A 23,267-nucleotide genomic window follows, 5' to 3' on the forward strand; every position below is an offset into this window, starting at 1 on the left:
CATGGAAAATGCACCAGATATGCACCACAGGTCAACAGGATGAAGAGAGACATACACACAGGTCTCACTGTTAGACGTGCGCCGGTTTGCATGGCAACATGTTCGAGATGGTAAACAAAGTGATAATAACTTAACTGAAAAGACAGAGATGTTTGGACACGAGACACTCGAGCCCTGGCACTTACTCACTTTATAAATTTGTTGTTGATGAACTATTGACCAGATTGTATCTTTGTTTTTGTCTTTTACTGATCATGAGAAGACCCCCTATTATGTTCCCTTCCCTTTTCACGTACATTTTCCATGTACATTTTTTTCTAATAAAGTAAATTTGAAAAGACACCCAGTTGAATTAAAACAAGGACAATAATTGAACATAAGAAGAAAAAAAAATACTATAGAGGTTAATAATTGCAACATACCATAACAGTTGAAAAGATGCTCTTCCTGTGGCTTTTATAATGAGATCAAGATGACCTCATAATCAAGTGCCCTTATACAGATCTCCAGACTGACGGAACTAAGCCCCTTATAAATAAGCCATCATGAGTACAGGCAGACAAACACAGGGCAGACGAATACAATTATTGTCAGTTAGCATTCAGAGAAGAATACGGCAAACAGCATCCTCTCCATCTATCCATGTCACTGTAACGATCAAACTAACGAGCTGAAGCTGCCGCTGACCCAACAACGCGTACAAGTTGTAAAAAGAAAAAGAAAAAAGAAAGGCGCACTCACGACTCGAATCCTTCAGACAGTGAACTGTGCGGTCGGTGTGAGGACTTGTATGTCCCTCATGCGGAGGGAAGTGAGGCGGTAATGTCCAGCTCTCTCTCTTTCTTCCGTCCCGGGACGGCGGAGCAGGACGGGACGGGACCGGGACGGAGGAGCAGGACGGGACGGGACCGGACGGGACCGGGACGGAGGAGCAGGGCTGTCTGGATGACAGACTGTGCTCGCGCCCCCGGTGAGCAAATGTGACGTCACCCTGGACCGGACAGCTAGCGAAGGTGCGTTAAAGTGCCGCTCGTAAGATCCGGTGTCAGGTAGATTTTCTGCACCGCAGAGGGAAAACATAATGTATGAATACCCCCCCCCCCCCCCCCCCCTTAGCAACATTACGGAGAACGCAATATGACTTTTTAAATCATTTTTCATCTATCTATATCTATCATCTATTTTTGATTTGAAAATTGAGATGAAGTAGAAAAACAAGTGGCTGGGGTACTATGCTCGCACCCGTACAGGATAAAGTAAACACGTTAACACGCAATTCGTTTTAATGTTGATTATTTAATGATTGTAAAAATTTTATTCATAGAGCACTTTTTCAAGCAAATAAGCACAGCGTGCAATCCGACGGTCAAAAATAAAACATGCAACACTAAAAACACATGCAACATTAAAGGAATGCAATTGGTATAAGTAATAAAGAGCGTGCGTACAAAAAAAAATACAAAATTAAATATAGACATGCATGAATATACAAACACACGAATGCACCTGCAGTAAGAAAGATAAAAAAAACAACCTCTCAGACCAAAAGCTCATACAAAAGAGAAATATATCAGTTTAAAAAACACCCCTTGTTTAATAATGATTACAAGACATATTTTGTGTATAATCATTTAAAACTGGAGAAAGAGGTTAAATTATGCACCCGCCAGGCTAATTCACATGGCTGCAACAAAAAGACAGCAAATGTTGCGTTGAGTCATGAATATTTGAAAAGCAGCACGTAACTTAAAACTTTAGGGGGGGGGGGGTGAAGGAGACACTCAATCCACCACTGAAAGCAGCCTCTGGGTTTGTAAATCTAATTAGGACATGTGATACTCCTTTATCTGACCATATCAGATTACAGACACTAGATGACAGTATGTAAACATTAACATGGCATTTTTTTGTTCAAAAGTCCAATTTAGGTTTTTCATGGCATCCTAAATGATGCACAACAAAGACAAAGACCAATTCACCATATCAGACAGTGACAAGTTAATTTTCCTCGGTAAACAAGAAAATAGTGTAAAAATTACTGAGAATTAGGCCTCACGTTATTTAGTTTATTTGATCATCCCTATTCTGGTAAACAACAAACACAAACAGACACTGCAAAATTATTTCTCTTATGAGTATCTCCTGGGTCTCAATTATTTTTAAGGAACAGAAACTTTTTACTTTTTTGTTACCATCATTGAAAGATATCTGGCTCAATGTAGGACTGAGTAGTTGATTGTGGATACAGTAGAATAAGAAATTGTATAAATACACACCATTTGCTTGTTTCAGATGGTGCTTGCATGGACAACGGCTCCATCAGGTGGAGTATTGGGGAGAAGCAGATCTGCAGGCAGAGAACAACAGCAGGGAATGTGTTCTCTGGAGAGTTCATCATCACAAGGAACCAGTGCACTCTGGAGAAATGACCGATGCAATTAAGTGGTTTAGAGTACATATATAAAATCTTAAATTCAATTTTTTTTACATTTAATACTGTGATTAGAAAAGTTTGCAGTCTTGTCTTGGAGAATGGTGACTCGGTTCTTATGGGAACAAAGGTAAACTACAGAAAGTGTCAGAGAAATACTATAAATGAAAAACAAATAAACAAACAATAAATAAAATTTAGCTTCAGGGTACACTCAACACTATCTCGGAGCACACTGAAGAGTAAAACTTATTTGACACTGAAACTGTTTGCGTGAGAACTAATAGTGAATAAAACCTCAGCAAAACTCAAATCTGCACTTTGATGTAATCAGTTTTTTTCTTGTATCATTCATCTTGTTTATTTGAGTGTATCCATATAGGCCAAATTAATTTTTAATTAAAAATGAATTACATAAGATGACAGCTATGCAGGGTGGCATTTTATAAAATACAGTGCATGTTTAGGGAGTACAGAGAAAAAAAGAGTTGTTATTAATTACACATACCCTATGAATACATTAGGAGAAATGGAACTCTAAAATCATTAATACAAGTGCCACACAAGCCCCAATAAAATGAGTTCCATGAAAAGTGGAGAAAAGTTCAGGCAACGCACACATATATGAAACATAGGCAAAGCAATACTACAACTACACAGTGTGACGTTCAGGTTAGCCATGTTTTTTGTTAAAAACAAACACAGGACGGTGTGACGTTCAGGTTAGCCATGTTGTTTGTTAAAAACAAACACAGGACGGTGTGATACACTGGCTTATAAAGAATATTTGAATGATCCTGAATGTTTGAAATACCTTAAATGTTTCTTCTGCTTCTCTAAATATCTGATAGACTTTGAAGTTGAGTCCGTGTATTTATCAGGCCCCTCCGCTGTCAATCACATTTTCCCAGCCAATTATCTGTGGCGCCCCAGCTGCCTTGGACTTTATCTTTGAACTGTTTACGAATGTGCTATCCCACACATTCTGTGGAGCCTGCGGAGGAACATGAAATGTTTCACTGTTCAAAGCTCCTCCAAGTCTTTCCACGCTGGCAATAATTTCCCCTTCTGTCTGGAAAGTTCCTCTACAGGTAAGGCATCCATGTTTTAAAATTCTCTGTACTGTTTTGTCCTTTCTATCTATTTCATATTCCCTCATAATACTGACATTGTCAACATTATCAAATATGGCTGAATATATATGTGGTCAGGCCAATACAACTCTGGATGTGGCTTCCATGTCGCTCCTGAACAGCGGGTTGTAGACTTTTTTGTTTTTTTTGTTATTATTGGATTTAAAATGTGTGGCAGATGTTTATGCACTTCATAGGATATTTATGAAATAAATTCTGAATGTAATGGACAACAGGTTTATGCTAATATAGCATGGCATTAACTCACAATAAAGTTTTGCTACAGAAAACAAATGTTTACTCATGATTCCACTGTATCACTCATAAAATACAGCATCATGTGAATAATTCTTCATCATTTTCATCCTTTTAATTTCTCCCATTTTTCCAGTACAGCCGACTAACCAACCCATGCAGAAGAATGAGAGGAGAGAAGCTGTTGCTACCGATGATGCTACTGACTGTGATGATGAGCTTTTTACCAATACAGACATCTTATGCGCAGCATTTGGCAGAGGAGGCCTGCACTGTTCAGATCCTTGTCCCTGGACTCAAAGGCATGCAGTTCTTTACATAAACAATACAAAGTGGACAAAAATAGAATCTGTCTTCGAATGTCCTTATTATTCTTTTCTGTCTTTTCCTTCAAAAGGAGAACCAGGGGAGAAAGGTCAAAAAGGAGCACCGGGGAGACCAGGACGAGTTGGCCCTCCTGGAGAGATTGGTATATCTTCTGCAACAAGGGATGATTTTTGTTTCTTAGTGCATGGGAAAAACATTAACCATAAATATAAGCTCATGCATCTCCTCATTTTTTCAACACACACACATACACACACACACACACACACACACACACACAAAACGAACAAGGGTAAAGATCACATTGCTTGGGCTGATAATGTGTTACACCACTAACAGGCCACCCGGAGATGGCGCAGTGTTTACATTTGGGTGAGAGGTTGGAGGAGAGATGATTTGTAGTGTTTACTGAAGACCTTAATGAGGAGTGGAGGGTGTTCTCATACTTTTAAAAGAGATTACACAGACTCCTCGTTTTAATAAACGTAACTTGGTGGAAGTAAATAGTGGGTTAAGAGTTTGAGTTCTTTTTTTCATTACATCTAATCTATGTTCTTTCGAGGTGTAAGAGATGAGATGTATGTTGTTGCCTTTTTTAAAATGTTCTTGTCACACAAATTTTTTTTCAGGCCATCCTGGATTTAATGGACAGAAAGGAATTATGGGTCGTTATGGAAAAGTGGGCCCAAGTGGAATGAAAGGTCATTACAGCTTGTACAAATGTACTGCAGACGTAGTTGTTTTGGAATTAATTAAGTATAATATATGTTGTGTTTTATGAATATTTACGTTTAATTTCTCAGGGGTAAAAGGAGACATGGGGGATCCAGGTCCAACGGGCCCTACTGGAGAACCAGGTCAGATATTTTTTATTCAGTTTTTCAAGCTGCTGCGGGATTAAACAGACCTACTTGGTGAAATTTCTGGGAATGAATTATGATAATGATGTGGTAATTCCCCACATTTTTGCCTCATCAGGTGTTCCATGTGAGTGCACACCAATGAGAAATATGATTGGAGAAATGGACATTCTCGTGGCCCAGCTTTCCTCTGAACTGAAATTCATTAAAAATGGTATGATCTTAGCGTTCTTTTAAGAAAAGTACTTTGCAAACATTTTGACAATTCCTTGTTTCCTTATTATTGCTTCACTTTGAAAATGTTGGGCACGTCAATGTGAAATTTATAGAAATACAAGTGCTCATTTTTCAGCACTGCCCTCCCCTGCAGCTGTTGCTGGCATAAAAGAGACAGACACTAAAGTCTATCTGTTGGTGAAGGAGGAGAAACGCTACTCCGACGCCGAGGTCTACTGTCAGACGAGGGGAGGGCACCTGGCCATGCCCAAGGATGAGGGAGCCAACACCGCCATCGCGGGGTATATTGCCGAAGCAGGCCTGAGCAGAGTCTACATTGGCATTCATGACCTGGACCGAGAGGGCGTCTTCACCTACGTGGATAGCTCTCCCATGACCACCTTCGCCAGATGGAGGAAAGGAGAGCCCAACAACGCCTATGACGACGAAGACTGTGCTGACATGGTGGCCTCTGGAGAGTGGACTGACGTCGCGTGTCACCCAACCATGTATTTTGTCTGTGAATTTGACAAGGACAGTGTTTGAGTGCAGAGCTGCTAAAAGATTAGATACATATAATGGAGCAAAAGTTAAGATGTGTTTAGGGTGTTAGTAGGATATCTTTTATCTGTAAATATGATGACAAAATGACGTGTAAGTTGTGCAAACTGGTATATTCCAGTTCATTTTTCCTCATAGTCTCGGTAGCTATTTATTTTCTTGACTCATATAACAACTTGAGATTTTGTTCTCCTTGTCAGAACTGTATCCTACTTATACCTTTAAGCACACACACACAATCTCATACTCTGTGATTCCTTAATGTTCCAAAAAGCATGCCAGGTTACAAACGGAGTTTTTATTTTTTGCAAACTATCCACTCAACATTATTTGCTACAGAGGCTTCAACAAACAAGAGATATAGGCAGATACAGAGGACTGTAGATTTTGTAGAAAATAGGAAATTAAAAGTTCCAGTTGAGAGCTTTTAATCAGAAAAATTGAAAACTGTTTGCTTTCTATATTCTATAGTCCCATCAGTATAATATAGAATATATTCTGTATTCTATATTCCAGTTGAGTGGTTTTAATCAGAAAAAAATTTAAAACACTATGTTTTATAGATTTGCCTTTATATAATATAATACTAAATATATTCTATTTTCAAATTTATATAATAAGTTAGTTTTTTGTCCCAGAGCTGAATAAACTTCTTTATGGAATGGTACCTTGAGCAAGAGTAAGACTCCGCCTCCAGCCAGTGAATAACAACTATGCTGCAGTGAGACAACGTCTTCCAGGGGGATGTTTGCTTTGTGGATTTGACTGCTCCATGGGCCTTTTCACACCAGACATTTTTGACTTGACAGAAAAGGAAAAACTCAGGTGCTATTAATAACATTAAACATTATATGACAAAACACTGGAATAATCTCTTTGGGTAACCGCACATTGGATTGCAGTTGTACTGGGGAATAAGAAAAATATGCAACCATCAAAGCAAAACTATGAGATTTACCTGTGATATTTTCTTTTTGGACGTAATTGTTGAAAATTTAAAAAATATATTAATATTGCTTTTGAGGAAATGTTAGAATGTATCTGAGGCAGTGAATTAAATCTGATGGTGTGGACTAAACAGACACTGAGGTGAGTTGATTTTTATACTAATTTAAATTAACAGTTTTTCTAAGACATGGCTATTATCAAAAAATAATGTAGCAGCTAAACACAAGAGGGATGACAATAATAATGAATTAATGACAATAGGTAATTGCTTGACAGTGCAAAGTCTGCTGAATGACAAAAACAAGACATTACACACCGTAGGTTAGTATGACATTTTCTTCTTTGGAAATCCTCAACGGTTTAGTTGTGTGATTAATAGAAGTTGTCTTACAGCCCTGGCTGCTATTGTTTTTTGGGATGGGCATCCCAGCTGAGATAATACTGCAGCCCTCTAAGAGGGAGAATTTGAATATGCATGATGCAGTTCTCCTAATAAAACACAGAACTGGTCCCTTAAGAAATGAATAATTAATGCTGAGATGAATTATGCATTTAATTGACCAGGAGTTGTCTGGCCAAAACCAATTAGGTGCCATTGTTGGTGCAATCTCTGGTTGTCTTTGTGGTAAACAAATTTGGACAGCACGGAATAACAGTGGACTGGCAGATAATCTGTGGTGAGAGAAAAGACCTGGAAAAGGAAGATATGGAGGGTTATGCACGAAAATATGACCCCCCCAAAAATATTAACAAATCAGGTTAAGTTTCATCCACAATCTTTTATACAGGAATGAGGAATAAGGAGTAAAAGGAAAGTGACCTGAAATAACTTCTGCTTGGAATTATATGTAAAATACAAAAAAAAAATACAAATAAAATAAACAAGTTTGTTAAAATTAATTAGACTTTTCAGGGGGGGCGGGGCTCCCGTTAGAGGGGCGGGGCGCCCCCAATCCAATGGTAGGAGAACACTGCAAAGGATCTAGGAGTGCAGCTGGATTCTGATCGGACCAGGAAGACGAGCCTCTACCACGGGAAACAAGGAAATTAGAAATGTCAACAGAAGTAATTTACAGGTTACTGTACAGTATTATTTTTGAAGATAATTGGATCCTTTGTTGATCTAACGAAATGGATCCCGCGTGGGATCCGTCAGTTGTGGCCATACCTGATCTGCTCCTGTTAATGTCACTGCGACTGATAAATAAATACATGAATAAATAAACGAGCTGCTATTGTCTGCCGGCTGGTTGCCTTGGAAACAATTACGCGATGGAATCAAACACCAAATTAAAGTTAAGCTAGCTAACGACCAACCAGTCGGCGGTTGGGTTTCCTCGACCTGCGCCACCTCTCGCGTGGAGGAATCGGTTGTCCGTATCAGTTGCGTCTCGGGAGACTCAGGACACACGTCGTGTGCCACCGACACACACACACACACACACACACACACACACACAGGTCACCGTGTCGTCAGCGTGCTTCGTGCGGGGTTAGCCGGAGCGCAGTATGCCGGGCGCACCGGGCGGAGGCCGCTCGCCTCCCACCAAAACAGTGACCGTGTACCGGAACGGAGACGCCTTCTTCCCCGGAAGGAAGGTGGTCGTGAACCCGCGGCAGGTGTCGACCTTCGACAGTCTTCTGACCTCCGTGACGCGCAGGGTGGAGGCTCCGTCCGGCGCCGTGAGGCGGCTCTACACGCCCGTGCTGGGCCACACGGTCCGCCGCCTGGACGACCTGCGGCACGGCAGCGTGTACGTGGCGGCCGGAAACGAGCGGTTCAAACTGCTGGAGTAAGTACTGTGTGTGTACGTGTGTGCGCGCGTGCGTGTGTGTGCACGTGTGTGTGTGCGTGTGTACGTGTGTGTGTGTGCGTGCGTGCGTGTGCACGTGTGTGTGTGTGTGTGTGTGTGCGTGTATACATGTGCGCGTGTGTGTGTGCGTTTGTGTACGTGTGTGTGCGTGTACGTGTGTGTGCGCGTGTGTTAGCCGGGAGAGCGCTCCAATCTGGGCCCCGGAGAAGGTGCGCTTGTTTCGTTGTTAGCTAGCTAGCTTAGGTGCGCACACAGAAGGTGGGTCTAGTGTTGGGATCTTCATATGCTCTCTCCATTAATCGCCATCATTTTCTTGTATTGTCTTCCAGCTATAGTGAGATAACAACCAAGAAGCCGGAGAGTAAGAAAAAAGAACAGGTAAAGTGGCTTTAAGAAAAAAGAAGGTTTGACCAGTTTCACTGACGATAGTCTTCTCAGCAGCTCATCTATGACCATTTGTTTGATTTGCTACTAGATTCCTTTCGGGGGATGCAACTGGGACCAGACTGTCATAATAAACACTTGCGTCCTGATGTCACACACATACGTTTACAGGTTTTAGTTGGACGCCCAAAAATGGCCCTTTGACATTTTTCAGATCCAACCGGTTGTTCACAGCAGAATAGTGGTTTCTGCTCGCTGGAAGAGAACCACTGACGAGTCCTGCACAATAAAGTGAGTATTGATTTCAAGCCGGGTGTAAAGTTGTTAAGTTGTCGAGGACGTCCTCTTGTTGTGTAACGCAATTTATATTTCCCCCTCTGTGTCTCATATATATTGTTGCGCTTTTCGCAGTGTGTTTACCAACGGAGACGTCCTGGTGCCTCCAGCTCGAATACGGATCCCGAAGTACACGCTCAGGAGCTGGGAACACGTTTTGGCCGTGGTGACGGAGAAAGTGCATCTTCGCACCGGTGCCGTGTACAGGTAATGTCTGACATCAGCACATTGTTTCAGTGATAGACGAGCAAAGGTGCGACCTGTACTTCCTTCCATTAGAAAAGACAGATCCCGACTCTGATAAATACAAGTTCTGTAAGTTATTTCCTGCCACAAATAGTCTATGAATCATGACACATATAATGACCCTTTTCAACTAACTGTACCTTATCACATGGTGGCTCTATAGAGTCAGCTTCTCTTAGTGGAGGTCTTTCCAGTCAGCTTAAATGCATTAAGCGGAGTGGAAGGATTTTTTTCTAATTAATTAGTGATCGTGACCATGTAGGGTTGTGACGTTCGCACTGGAATTCATCCAAAACTGCGTGTTAGGCAGGCGCTGCTTTGATGGGTATTTGAAAGTAAATATGCTGACATTAAATTTTTACCACTCAAAATGCCACTTGAGACGTCTAACTTTGCCATACTCCTATCCAGAACACCGATATTTCTTAACATAGTTTAAACTATCACGAGACATTGACCAACCGTGTGCTATTTCCTATTTGAATCCCCAGGCTTTGCACATTGGATGGACAACCTGTCTGCACTTCCACTGAACTGGAGAACAACCAGCGCTATGTTGCAGTCGGTGCAGAGAGGTTTAAAGCTCTCCCATATGACCAGTGCGTCCCCAGATTTTCAATGAGGGAAAACAACTCAACTGAAAGGTACATGTATGAGATATACGTTTTCCTTTCTGCAAATCCAATGAGCACTAGATTCCTGTATTGATGTGAAAAGGAAAGAGAAGATCTGTTTGTCAGTTTCGGTTTCCCCCTTTTTTTCTTCTTCTTTGCAGCCGAGACGTCCTGCCTCCTATTAGAAAGAGCAGACATGCAAAGGATGTGGTGAGTACAGTTACTTTAGAATCGGGTGCAGTTTGTCGTCTGATTGTTAACGTTCTTGCAACATGCGGAATTCTTACATTTTCTCTAGAATCCACCAAAGTTTATTGTCGTCACACCCTGGTAGTATCACAGTGGAACATTGTGTCTTTGCACACACAGCATTTCAATTAACATTTCCCACGTGTGCGACTTGTCGTGGGGGGTGTAATTCGTTATGAAACAGCGCTATCATCAATCACTGTCTGCAGGAGGCATTGAGTTACCGTTGCTTTTCACTTTGATGGGTAATCCCCACAGAGACGGGCTGGCCCACTTGATCAAGTGCAGTGAGCCTCATAGACAGATCATATGCACCAGAGGGACTTTACTGACTGAAAACAAAAAAAAAAAATCTCTTATTCAAACCAGAACCGGGACAATTTATATTGTGATTAAGTAGACAGTGGAACACTTTGAATCCATGTGAGGATTGCGCTGCTGCGGGCCCTGAGATGAACACCAAATCACACACCGAAGATGAGAACATGCCCACTCAGCAGGTTGCAGTAGTAGAGTTGGGGGCCCCCGGTGTGAGATCTGATTCTTCTAACCATGAAAGATGACAATGCTGTGGCAGATGCCAATTTTTTCAGATACAGAAAAAATACCCCTTACCTTGTCTCTAGGTGTATGTGTGGTTGACTTCTATTACATATATTTTTTTAGAAATAATCTAAATATTTATCAGAAATGATTGCAATCAGTTTAAATACTTATTTCTAAGATGTCTTCTGTTTATCAAAAGCACAAAACAATAGAAGAAAACCCACACAAGTTATCAAACTTTGCTTAACTGAGGTTCAGTCCCAACACATCTGAATCAGAGAATCTGATCCAATGCTGCAAAGACCGTAGCCCCTGCTGTTTCCCTCAGTACCATGAGGGGGAGACAGAGACAGAGCTATGGCTGTGTTTTGCATCCGCCGGCTCATTGAATTATTGGTTATTCACCAGACATGATGCTGCTGCATTTTACTCCCCTCGCCTCTTCGCCTGATCCCTCATGAATTTGTAAACATGATGTGACCAGTTAATAAGGACCTTTCAGAGGGGAAATATACATGTGACAAATATTGCCCACTCTGTCTTGATCTGTCAGTTGTTTTAGCTTACTGATTATACATACATTTATAGGGTCATGTCCCTCATTAATTTCAGTTTGACCTCACAAAACAACAGCGGTCTGGCTTGAAATGCCTGTAAAAAATGTCTTTTAATACATGCTTGGCGCGGCTGTGTAAAATGTAACCTTGCTCTTGCAACCTCGCTTGTACGGGGATGGCGTCTGCCCTGTCCTGTGTGCACCAGCGGCAGAGCATTTCTCCACTGCTGATGCTGGGACATCTGGTCCAGAGCGACCACTGAAATCTGAACCCACGGCTCTCTGCCGAGTGCAATATTGGAACCATGTTCCCATTGCATATATGCTGAGTTAGGTGTTCCCACACATGATGAGGTAGAAAGTTTTTGAGGTAGACGCAGCATAAAGAAACGATTAAAAGGGGGAGGAAGGAATGCTAGGGGACGGGGGGGTAATGGTGTGCATCAAAGCAATACTTTCATATCACAGTCATAATGAGCAGTGCAATTGTGCTCCAAATGTACTTCACACTAAGCATCCTGTGAAAACAGTCTTTAATAGCTGCACTCTCTGACATCAGCAGTGACTTGATGCTGCTCCCCGTTTCGCTGCCTTTCTCGGATGATCTCATTGGTGAGGGGAAGTGGCAATGCCCCGTGGAAAACTATACCCCCTTGCTGCTGCCAGCATGTCTGCTCGCCGAGGACCCGGCCATGGGAGTGGCTCCTACTGATACCGCAGCCAGCATGGCTGGAGGCTGGTCGGTCGGTCCAGTTGGTTGGGACCCCCGTTTCTCCCCTGGCTATCGTATCACAGTGTCCTCTTGTTGACTCCTGTTCTCTGCCACTTGAGAGGGCTACAGATTACTTGCTGCTCGCTCCCCCTGAGCCCCCTTCACACTAACTCTAGCGCTCACTTTCTCTCTCTGTCTCTCTCTCTCTCTCTCTCTCTCTCTCTCTCCGGGGCCTCCTGATATACACAGTTGTCTGCTCCCACAGGACACGGTACAGTAGATATGTAATGCAGAATGAGGGGAAATGACCTCAGCTTTTCCACTGCCTTGTTTCCACTTCTGCTGCTACTTGTACTGTACTCTCCTGGCGCTGCAGCACCCCGCCGTCCTCCGCTTTCTCCTCCCAGAGTGAGACAATCTTGTTTTAACTTTGTTGATTTAAATAAAATCTATTTGCATCTCACCGTCAAGCTGTAAACATGGTAAACACGCCATTCAATTTTTGGCTGCCCACATGTATTTTGGATTCTGAACTTGAACAGCGTGAAGTTGTTTCACACCAGTCACAGACGAATCCGAGGTTATGAAACTGAATTAACAGCTTACCACTGCGACAGTGCCACTGCTCCTCTTGTCTTTGATCTAACGCGGTTGTGGACACTACAGTGCTGGAGTGTGAACTCTGTTTCAACTCGCCGTATCTGAATATACCAGGCAAACTTCACTCTTCTTTTGTTTATTTTTTTATTTTTTTCTCCCTGCCCACCAACGGCTGTAGAAATTCAAAAGAATATCAACAGACTTTGCCTGTGCATTAAAGAAAGCAAACAAGTGAAGAAACAATGCTCATTATTCCCCAGACTCTATGTTAGTGAGCTTGCAAACACGATTGCCAGAAGTGTATTCTGGTGGAAGCCTGAGATCACTACACTATCCCCCGAGCCAGCCCAGGGATCCAGCCAGGCAGCCGCAGTAAAGAGCACTGTAGCTGAAAAGAAACATTGAGTCTGCTCTCTCCCTCTCTCTGTATCTGTGTCTCTTATTCTCTGTGAGGGAGACATACCTCACCTTCCTACCTACAGAGGGGATGAGGAGCCTGTGAGAAGAAAATTGCCTTTTGTGGAAACATTAATTCAGATGTGTACCTTGCTGTCTGAACATCACTCTGAACTCTCCAGACTGCTCTCTCTCTCTCTTTTCCTCTCTTGCTCCCTCACTCTCCCAGAATGCAACTAAGTTGTTTTTTTTCTTCCCTCGCCTCCCCATCAATAACCTTCCGCTGTCTGCTGCTGAAGAATACGTTATTCCCTACGACTCCCTCCCTTTCCCTTTAAGCTTGTTTTGATTTTCATTGTTTGATCTGGCTTGATAAATAAGACAAATGCAGTTAGAAATTCATGGCTGCCCCATTTCATCAATAAATGATTAGTTTGCCACGCTCCCCAGTGATTGATAGGTTGTGCACGGGATGTATTGGAACCAGATGAATTCAATACAGTAGGAGTCGCGGGGGAGCTACAAAGCATATCAGCCCCTGAAAAATTGAGGTCAATGAAAAATATTTAAAAAAAAGAAAAGCCTTGAAAAGAGAAACAAGTTTCGCCCCACAGCTTTTTTTCTTCTTCCTCTTTTAAAGAACAACAGCAAAAAGTCGATGATGAATCACAAAGAAATCGGAGGAAATATGCCTTAATCTGTGCCCCTGTTTTCTCCTCTCTTTTGTCTGTCCATGTAGTTTCCTCACACGGGCTTTGGCGCGGACCTTGAGCACACAGCCAGGGGCCAGATGAAGAAACCCGCAGCCAAGCCAGACAGAACCAAACAACCGAGGCAGGTGTCCAGAAACGCAGTTCTTTTCTCAACAGGCGGTAAGCAGAGCAATTCTATAGAAATATCTCCCTGTATCCTTCCCCCTGTCCTCCTCCTCTCTTACAATGACGGCATCTAGAAACCTGTTGGCTTCTGAAGACAAACTTCAAATTGAAGGTTTGGCGGGTGGTGGGGGCCTTCCACGGAAAAATCAACCTGTTCTTTAAAGTCCAAACAGAACACAGCTCCCTGAAAGAAACATGACTCTTCTCTGTGAATATTAAGCAGAACAAGACTTCAAACACGAGGGGGCTTAAATCATAGATGAATTCAGTCAGGCCATTTTGTTGAATGGGAATCCAGAAAGCCCCGCTAACTATGTGCGCGGAAACAAATTGCTCCAATTTTCTCCTGATGTGGGAATCAAAATGTTAATAAGTTATTAATCACAAATATCGCTGACAGACGATCATAAAAGTGACAAAATGCTCCTTTTTAGATTGATGGTTTGATACATTTGAGCAGTTGGCTGTTTAAAAGTGATACTCTTGTTTATGACGGGGAGTGTAACTGTGGCGTAACGTCTTCTGTTTAGTTATTCAGTGGGTGTTGTTTCATGGCTGTTTGTTTTACCATCTGCGCTCAGCAATACAGCGACTCGACTTGAAACACTCATCCTGTGCCACAAATGACTTGATATTACGTGGAAGAATACATTGGAGAATTGCCACAGTTTTAAAACCTGCCATCTTTTCACATTGAAAGAAAAACTATTTCTTTCTCCCGTCGGACTCATGTCAAGATGAGTTGTTTTGCAGCAAGGCCCGAGTGCAGTGTCTTGGTCACATTTTGTACACCTGACCATGCATGTAGTACGGCTTCCTCTCACAAAAGGCCAATCAGTTTGAAAGAAAAAAGCCAAGGGTCTTCCCTATAACAAAGTGGTGTCGTCCGCTACCAGATCAGAGCTTTTGGCAGTGGATTTTTTATCTTCTTTTTTTTCTCATTTTGACTTTTTCTAACTAAAGTTAGTCAAGTAGGAGATCCAGAAGTAACTCCTAGCTGAAAAACATAAAGTCTACAAAGTTGGCAGCTGTGTAATTTCCTATTTGGGTTCAACCTATGAACCAAATGTAATTTTCTGTACATTGTCCCTTTGTCTTATCACTGATTAATCTACATGCTTGGTTATTTACTATTTATAGGCTATTGAAGTGGATTCAGGCTCAATGGTGTGGTTCATTACTCACATTTCACCCTGTATCAGACAGGAGTTTGTTCACAAGAAAAGAAGGACTGTGACTTTGCCATCTAAGCTTTTCCGCCACATGTATCAAGAGTGACCTGTCACTGTCAGGAACTAACCCTGGACTGAAAGTTCATGCTGGCAAACCATATTTGTGGCATGGCAGCAGCTGTGGCTCTTACGTCTGTGGGACCGATCCAAATAAATACATGGATGGACGGCGACATTGATCTCTTCTGAAGTTTAACAGGAAAAAAAGGGGGAGCAGACGGGAGGCTAGTGAGGGATGGACGGAGGGGGAGGGGATGAGAGTGCAGAAGAATGACGGGGCGACTGCCAACAGATGAGGTAATTGTGATTAATCACTTTTCTCAGAGGGCAGCGTGTTCAATGCACAAAACAAAAGAAGTGAGATAGCGGGAGCGGCGGAGGTGCAGGAGGACGGCCAGCTGAAGGTGGACCTGCCGATTGATCAGGTAAAACACATCCCCGCACAGAACCGCAGCCTGTTGAGGTGGTTAGCACATAATCTTTGAACAGCTTGGCCTTTTTTATCTCACGCAAAAAGACATCACAAAAGAAAAACATAGGCCATTTGCTGATTCCAACTTTTACAACGCGCATGTCTTTGAAGTCAAACAGAAGCACAGCGCAAATGTTGATAGACACCACAACAAGCTGTTAACAGCTGTTCTAGCTGTTTTGATGTAAGATGAATGGGTTAGATGGAAATGTCTGCACTACTCTGGGGTTAGAGTCAACCAAAGACAATCTAGGTTGACAGAAATTGTACCTACTCTTCAAGCAAATGATTGGTCGTGGAGGGTGGGGGGGGTGTCTCTATATCTACAATGATAAATCAGCAATTAACATGGCAGCCTAATTAGCCTAAATAATTAATAAATAAATATGAAAAGCTTATTTCTGAACCAATTCTTATACGTTCACTCTCAAGTACTTGACTTTTTGGTCACTGTTGGCCAAAGACGAGGGTTAGCATCTCATCAAGTGAGAAGTATAGTCATTTTCTCATAGACTTTTATAGAAACTGACCATTGGAGTTGCCCTCTGCTGGTCATTCGAGAGAATACAAGTTTTAGGCACTTCTGCGTCACTTGACACACGTTGACTACCTGCATTTCTATTTACAGTCTATTCTCAGTTTTTTTCCCCTTCCCACTAGCCCAGTAAGTTTAAAAAAAAAGAGCGTTTTTTTCTGTGCAGACTAAGGATTATGAATGCTCTGGAGAACAAGTTGCATAAAATATATAAATATTAAGCCAAATCAATACAGCAGTACAGTACAGTACAGTACAGTGTAAGCCAAGGGGGATCTTGTTTTTTTTCTTCCTTCCTGTAGGTTGAGGCCAAGATTGTTGAAGTGGAGTATGAAGATGGGAGTTGTTCTGCGAGTCCTTGCAAGGCCCCCCTGATTCAGACGGCTTGAGTCTGCACAGGTCCATGTCTGCAGGTTCCAGGAAGAATGTCGGTACCTTTTATTATAAGTTTCATACAGTTAGTATTTCACATTTAGTTCATTTTACTTTATTATTACTTCCAATTTTTTCATTTGCTTTTGGATTAGGTCACATAAAAATGGTCCAACCAGCAATTATTGTAATCACCACTTCCGTAATTGCATGAGCAACACGGAGAACTGCTTCCAGCAACCATACTTTCACCTTGTGTGTGTAACCTGTTTTTTCTGTCGCCATGTATATTATGTACTGTGTATTTAGAAGCGCAGCCTTTCTTCAGGGCAAGGAGAACCTGTAAAAAGCACAGAGCACAGTTCTGGTTCTGGAGACTCGGGATTAAACACGCCTGAGCCTGAGGTGCAACTTTATGTAGCTGAGTTTTTTTTATTTTTTTTAAAGCTTTAGCTGTAGCCAACGATGCTGTGTGTATCACAGCATCAAGCTTAAGAGATGCACAGAAGCTTGTATTGGTTATTACTGTAGTCGAGCTCCACAACAGTATGTGGTCGTGTTTGCTGTCTGTCCCTTACTCTGCCTGCTGGTAATGTTCACAGTGATGAAGTAGGCCTGGGCTGTGCATACAGATGTTTTTGCATGGATCTGTGGTTCCTTGAAATTACACTCATTTAAATACACTTATTTTGCTCTAATAATCCTCGTGGGACGGCAATATGAAGCCGTGTAACGGTGATGAATGCGCACAATAGTTGGGTGATATTACTATTCCAAGCAATTTCATTCGGCTTTGAAATGAGAAGATATTGAGTCTTATTTAAGCAATCAATAACCTTGAACATTTTGTTTTAATGAAAACCATAATTTCGAGCAGTGGCAATTACACCATAGGGGCATGTTTTGGTGTGGTGATGATTTTGCTGCCGTATGCACTTTTGCAATAAAGATATTCTTATCAGGATAATTATTGACTTCTGGGGGCCAGTTATGACCCTGGCTAAAGACCTCATCAATAGCTTAATTCATTACTTATCGCTTTTAGTCATACATGAATGTTGCTGAATAAGATTGGCTATGGATTGCAGGGAATGACCATTAGATAATGGGATATATAATAATAATAATAATAATAATATTGCCTGTACAGACTCAGCTACTTTTTGCAATAATTATTTTGCCAAGCAGTTTTTTGATTTGTCAGCTAATGAACACTGACAGAAGGAAGGGGTAGTATTTTTGTTGTAATTCCTCTCCAGTTTAAAACATCATGCCAGGACACATCCTCAGCAGGACTAACTACAGTTTACATCATAACTGTCAAAATTCTGTCAGTTCTAAGGACATCATTTAAGAAATCTAGAAAGCTTGAGCACAAATCATAAAGGGAAGCAACTTTTTTTTTTTTAATCACAACACCTTGTACCTTACTTAAATCTTTCCTTGCAGCAATTCTGTTTAGTCTTTATCCAGGTTTTATCAAGACTTGAATTATTTTTTATAAACGTTGTTGTCAGACTGGAAATAATGATGCTGCAGGTGAGACCACCTTGCTTAAAGTCTAACCATCATTCATGCCTACTCTCCTCTTTTCCCTTTGAGGCCAAACAGACTGTCGCTGTCTCGTTGTCGGCAACCTCATCATTTAGAGGGCTGTGAATAATAATGAGGGATAACTGCGCCGCTATGACTCATACTTTCAGCTGAGTTCGGACAGATTTCCTCCCACTCCGGTGCTCATATGTGCTTGTGAAATGCCCCGTGCACTCCTCATAGGTGCATGCATGTAGTAGATATTGATGACCAAATTCAATTACATGATTACATTTTCAGCCAAAGCTTTAAATGATTTATTGCATTGAATTTAAATAGTGAATACATTTACAGACGGTACACAGGCAGACAGTTGTGCACGTGTGATATTGACCTGTGTGGTCCAGGCCAAATAAAGAATAACGAGATTCAGCATCTCTGCCAAGTGGAGATGTCCGCAGGGAGTGAAGGCCAGCTATCTCTGTGGAAGAGAGCGCAGGATGGCGAGCTGGAGTCCGATGCACGTTTATCAAAGCTTTTTCTTACAATCACTTGACTGACTTTTGTTGGGCTTTCTGAAGGTTGGGTTTTCCTTTAGAGTGCACTTTGTTAAAAAGCCGATTGATTTCATAGGGGGAGACTGTCTGTGTTGTGGATGTCATACACTTTGAGGTAATGCGGACAAGGGTAGATTTGCACTCACGCGTCGTATCATGTTTACAACTATCATTTGTTTTGATTTAACAATATTGGCTGATTTATCAACCAGTCAGCTAAGCATTTTTTCTTAATTAATATTGTTAGAAATGCCAATACGACTAGGGATGTCTGATCAATTGTCTCCCTCTTCTTAGGAATTTTGTGATAAAAAATCGAATCCTTATTGACCGCCACATTGATCCATTCTTTCCTTTTCCAATACGAGTCCATTTCATTTGTTTTTCAGCTGGTCTTCCATGATCCTATTCCCTGACGTTTAGGTTAGCCATTTCAAAGGCCTTACTCGCCCCATGCAAGGTCAACTATAATCAACTCCAGACAATGTCACCGCCTTGCTTTTCCATTGAGCTAGGCGGAGGAAGACGATTCCTCTGGGCTTTTAAGGACCTGCTGCATTATACCATTCAATTACTGTTCATTAGACAGTGTACAGCCATTAATCAGACTGAGATGTTCTGCTAGTCCTCAGCGGGGACGATGAACTGGGGAAATTTATTCCGGCTTCCTGCCTGGGCCACTGTTTAGTAGTAAGGAGAGGGATGACAATTTGGAATGCACTGAAGCCTTCAGTGCAGAGACATCCTGAACTAAACTGCTACTGCACTCTGTCTGTTTTCAAGTGAAGTTCTCCGCTTCATGCAGCCCTGTCTTTTGAATTTTAAAAAACATAGGCTTTGTCAGAGATTTACTGCATATGTGGGAGAGTATTACGAATCTGATATATCACCAAAAGGGGAGAAAGCTGACAGATTTACTGATTAGAGCTTCATATGCATTGAATATGACTAGATGATGATATGAGAAACTGATTTATGTTTTCCAGGAGGCTAAAGGGAGGGAGGTGTCTTCCAGGCTCAGCAGAACACGGTCACGGATGTCCCAGCTTTTCAAGGGTAGGTTCATCAAAGCATAAAGCCTAGTAGCATCAGCAACGACGGCGGCGGCGGCCCCCGCATTCCCCTTCGCAGCACCTAAAGCACCCATAAAGAGACCACTAATACACTCTGCATTACCAGTTCCTCCCTCACATTGCATGTCACCAGATCCGCAACCACCTCTCAACATCTGGGAGAGCTTTACGCAATGCTTTATGGAGACCATCTGGTTGAGTGGGTTTTTTTGCCTCTCCTATCTCAGATGACTTATTCTAGTATTAAAGGCACCTGCACATCAAGGTGTGCAACGCTGAGAGCCTGGGAGTATTCACTACACTCCCATGTCCTTTGTAATTTGTAGGCACTCGGACAGAATGAGAAAGATATGTACCTTGTTACTATGAAAATCCTTGTTATTCTCCGTGACTTCTTAGTCCAAGTAGAGATGCATGGTCTGGCTTTGATTTGATTCATTTGGAGAATAACATATCTGAAAAAATACAAAACAGGCGCTGCACACGTTTGATTATTTTGCAAAAGAAGATAACATAGTGTTAAAACACAAACCAAAGCAATGATGTAAAGTTGACGTTCTCCTTTGTTGGGGGGCAATGTGCCTTTCAGTTGGTTCAGGCAATTTCATTCTAATTGCCTACAAAACATAGGCTTTGGTAGTGAGGCCAATTCAGTGGTTTCCCAGCATCCTCTATTGTCCCTTGTGAAAATTCCAAAGGTGACTAATGGAACAGGATGCGAATCCCTGCAGGTGGTTATCACTGTTTGCCCCTCAATCTGAGGTACGCTCTGTCAGCGTGACACCAGGAAAATCACTGCATCCTGTGCTAACAGCAGGCTCCCGAACTCACGCACATGTCATCCATGCTCTCAGAAAGGACACAAACATCCATGTGCATTCACAAATGCACATTATCGAGGAGACGGCAGTTCACATCAAGAATTTCGCTCATACGCGTGTGCATGATTTTTACAAACATACATGTATTTGCTTTCAATTATCCTCATATTGGTTGTACTAAGGTTGAGATGCAGCCTTGTGCTCTCTAGTACTGGCTATGATTTCCCTGCAGAATGTCAATGGGCACTGCAGGGGGCATTCGGAAATATATCACAGCACATTATTGCTCGCCGACTCCAGACTGACGTACTCATTTTTCTGTCCCTATCACATTATATTGTTGTTGCTGTTTATGAATGGTTCTGCATCATTCATGCCTCATATTCCCTCGCTGTCACAGTAGATCTGAAGATGACACAAATGCAGAGCGTAAATGGAGACTCCAGCCACAGAGGCATGAAGTGGGAAGAGAAAGGAAACTGGAGTGATCTCTTAACAAAATCACACCTGTCTGCCACACAAAATGTCAATAGCTGGGCCAGTTTTTATCCTTGAAAGGGAATTTTTTGGCCGAGCGGAAATAGTTGACCTTTCAATAAAAGCATATCTATCATTTAAGTACTTACTGTATCCTTTCTCCTTCATATACTCTACTTTACTGTGAGTATTCCATCTTGACTTCCATGTATAAAAACAATAGATACTACTTTGTTCAGTTTTGCAGAGATTCTCCTTCAAAAGTTATTGGCACCATGTACAATGGCCTTGTAATTTATGAGAACTGTTAGGGCCTCTGACAGAAGTTGTAAAGCATCTTGACTGATTGGGTAGATGTGAGATGTGTGCACTCATGGCATATTGTCGCCTGTATGTGCGCACGACATGCTGGGAGTTGCACGGCGTGCTTTGTCACAGATAAATTACTCCGCACAGTCAAATTAAGTTGTTGTAAATCACCTTGCGGACCCGGGACTAGTCCTGAGTGACGACCTTTACGCCTATTTGACTTTAACTCTTATTTATGTTAATCACATCTGTATTATATTGACAGTAAAACTGTGTCATATTGTGAAAGGTCATTGTTTTGCTGCACGGCATATGACGGGGAAAGAGGAAAACACCTATAATAAGCACTTATTATGGTTTATTATTAAGTGTGAGACGTTTTGGTGGTCTGACTAGTCGTCTAATTTTTCAAGAAAAAAAAATGACATGCATATTCCTTGCTTTGATCAGTGCGAGTTTCTTTCAAAAATATTGAAAGAAATATATGTATAATAATATACAAATAACATGATAAAGAATCTGATTGATTCAACTTGACATACTCACTGATTTCAAATACATAAGTGTAGTAGATGTACTTACAGAGCACAGCAGTGCTCATCAACTATATGGGGAATACAGCATGTCCCATGGTATTGGGACTCATCAGAACAACTTGTGAACATTAAAGATGCTTGGTGTGGATATTAAATACTTATGAAATCCCTCCACAAAGAGCTCAAGTTTCATTATACGCATGACACTTAAAGTGATCGCATGTTCTGTGGATGTTAGTCCACTACTATCGCATTTATCCCTGTCCTTCATTCCTTGTAAAGTTTTTATTCAGGCAAAAAGCAGACGTATCCTTGGGGATAGCTCTGCTAAGGGAGCATTAGAGCCTTTGTTAACTACAGTAAAGTTTGAATAAAATGTATGCTTTTCTTCTCCTTCATCATATACATGTCATGAAAGGCCTTCAAAAGACAGCAACTCCCAACAGCAAAGACTCTTTTCTTCTTCTTTTTTTTTTTACTTACATATTATACATGGTGAAAAATAATAAGTTCCAAAGGCCGTGTGTTGAAAATCAGCCATTGTGATGTGCGAGACGCCTCTGCGTGTGATCTTAGCTGCACTCGAGACGACAGGCCCTGTGAAGTGCACCGCTGCCCAGTTACACATTAGCTTTGATTGCCAGTTTGTTCTGTGTGCAGCCCGCAGCTTTGAACTGCATCTGAAGATGAAAGCCAACCTTGTCCACTGTGTGTCCACTGTAGACCGCGGCTGTTGCTTATGCTGGGATAGGCATTATGTATAATTTATCATACAATGCATCCTGAGACGGCGCCCCATCTCAACTCCATTTTAATTTAATGCCCCCTTCTTTCTTTCTGTATCTTGTGTTGACTGTGGTCAGTGTGTGATACCACTCAGGTATGTCTTTGTTGTGTCCAGCAGAGAGACTTTGATATCAGTGGTTCCCATGGAGAGGGCATCATCTTTCTCTCTCTCTCCTCTCTCCTCTTCCTCTCCTTCTTTTTCCTTTTACAGCCAGAGTCATAGAACACTGTCAAACTGCTCAGGATCAGACGTCCTTGTTCACTTCTGTCTCCAGTAGCCAGCTGCTCATGTATGAGATGAAACAGTGTTATAAACCAAATAAAAATGTCTTGCCTCTTGACAGCCCCACCGTGAATATATAGCCTCTTATTTCAGTGAATATATTGCATAATTATGTATGGTTATGAATATTACATGGAACCTCACACTGAGCGCATGGTAAGATGCCTAATTGCAGAGTTTAATTATTAAGAAGCAAAGGTCCTGAGTGGATTCTGTGAG

At 41.8% G+C, this 23,267-nt stretch overlaps 3 protein-coding genes and 2 long non-coding RNA genes across 11 annotated transcripts in view; 2 read left to right on the forward strand and 3 right to left on the reverse strand.

Moving 5' to 3' along the window:
* LOC118286234 (unconventional myosin-VI) overlaps window positions 1–954 on the reverse strand; it is a 33,411-nt gene extending 32,457 nt beyond the window's left edge. For 4 of the 5 annotated variants that reach the window (XM_047337653.1, XM_047337651.1, XM_047337652.1 and 1 more), the window contains exon 1: window positions 742–953. The gene's annotated coding sequence lies outside the window, so the exon portion shown is untranslated. Of the gene's footprint in view, window positions 1–741 lie in introns of all 5 variants that reach the window. The other variant, XM_035610511.2, reaches the window with a different exon arrangement.
* A 355-nt stretch (window positions 955–1,309) lies between these two features.
* On the forward strand, window positions 1,310–6,458 carry colec11 (collectin sub-family member 11). Of its 3 annotated transcripts, none has more exons than XM_035610571.2 (7): window positions 1,310–3,522; window positions 3,961–4,121; window positions 4,217–4,288; window positions 4,776–4,847; window positions 4,950–5,003; window positions 5,125–5,220; window positions 5,359–6,458. In XM_035610571.2, the coding sequence occupies exons 2-7, from the start codon at window positions 3,986–3,988 to the stop codon at window positions 5,766–5,768; spliced, it is 840 nt and encodes a 279-aa protein (XP_035466464.1). In that variant the 5' UTR covers window positions 1,310–3,522; window positions 3,961–3,985; the 3' UTR covers window positions 5,769–6,458. The 3 variants fall into 3 exon arrangements, with proteins under 3 accessions (XP_035466464.1, XP_035466466.1, XP_035466465.1); XM_035610573.2 differs by having other exon boundaries at window positions 1,311–3,522; window positions 3,956–4,121; window positions 5,377–6,458; XM_035610572.2 differs by lacking the exon at window positions 1,310–3,522 and having other exon boundaries at window positions 3,569–4,121.
* LOC118286265 lies at window positions 4,121–6,585 on the reverse strand. The gene is made up of 3 exons (XR_004785349.2): window positions 6,452–6,585; window positions 5,601–5,740; window positions 4,121–4,297 (listed from the first exon to the last, which is right to left on the reverse strand). It is a non-coding gene; the product is annotated as an uncharacterized LOC118286265 (long non-coding RNA).
* Window positions 6,586–8,200: 1,615 nt separating this feature from the next.
* Window positions 8,201–23,267, forward strand: part of LOC118286249 (doublecortin domain-containing protein 2) — a 159,374-nt gene continuing 144,307 nt past the window's right edge. Inside the window, 11 exon segments of the mRNA XM_035610568.2 lie at window positions 8,201–8,524; window positions 8,875–8,923; window positions 9,144–9,220; window positions 9,341–9,472; window positions 10,003–10,155; window positions 10,287–10,335; window positions 13,924–14,056; window positions 15,619–15,719; window positions 16,604–16,670; window positions 16,673–16,728; window positions 19,750–19,819. Coding sequence (XP_035466461.2) covers window positions 8,241–8,524; window positions 8,875–8,923; window positions 9,144–9,220; window positions 9,341–9,472; window positions 10,003–10,155; window positions 10,287–10,335; window positions 13,924–14,056; window positions 15,619–15,719; window positions 16,604–16,670; window positions 16,673–16,728; window positions 19,750–19,819 — 1,171 coding nt within the window. The 5' untranslated portion in view covers window positions 8,201–8,240.
* LOC118286261 lies at window positions 19,757–22,594 on the reverse strand. The gene is made up of 3 exons (XR_004785344.2): window positions 22,463–22,594; window positions 20,193–20,291; window positions 19,757–19,897 (listed from the first exon to the last, which is right to left on the reverse strand). It is a non-coding gene; the product is annotated as an uncharacterized LOC118286261 (long non-coding RNA).

Source organism: Scophthalmus maximus, chromosome 15, assembly GCF_022379125.1.
Source record: "Scophthalmus maximus strain ysfricsl-2021 chromosome 15, ASM2237912v1, whole genome shotgun sequence".
In the NCBI taxonomy this organism is placed as follows: Eukaryota; Metazoa; Chordata; class Actinopteri; order Pleuronectiformes; family Scophthalmidae; genus Scophthalmus; species Scophthalmus maximus.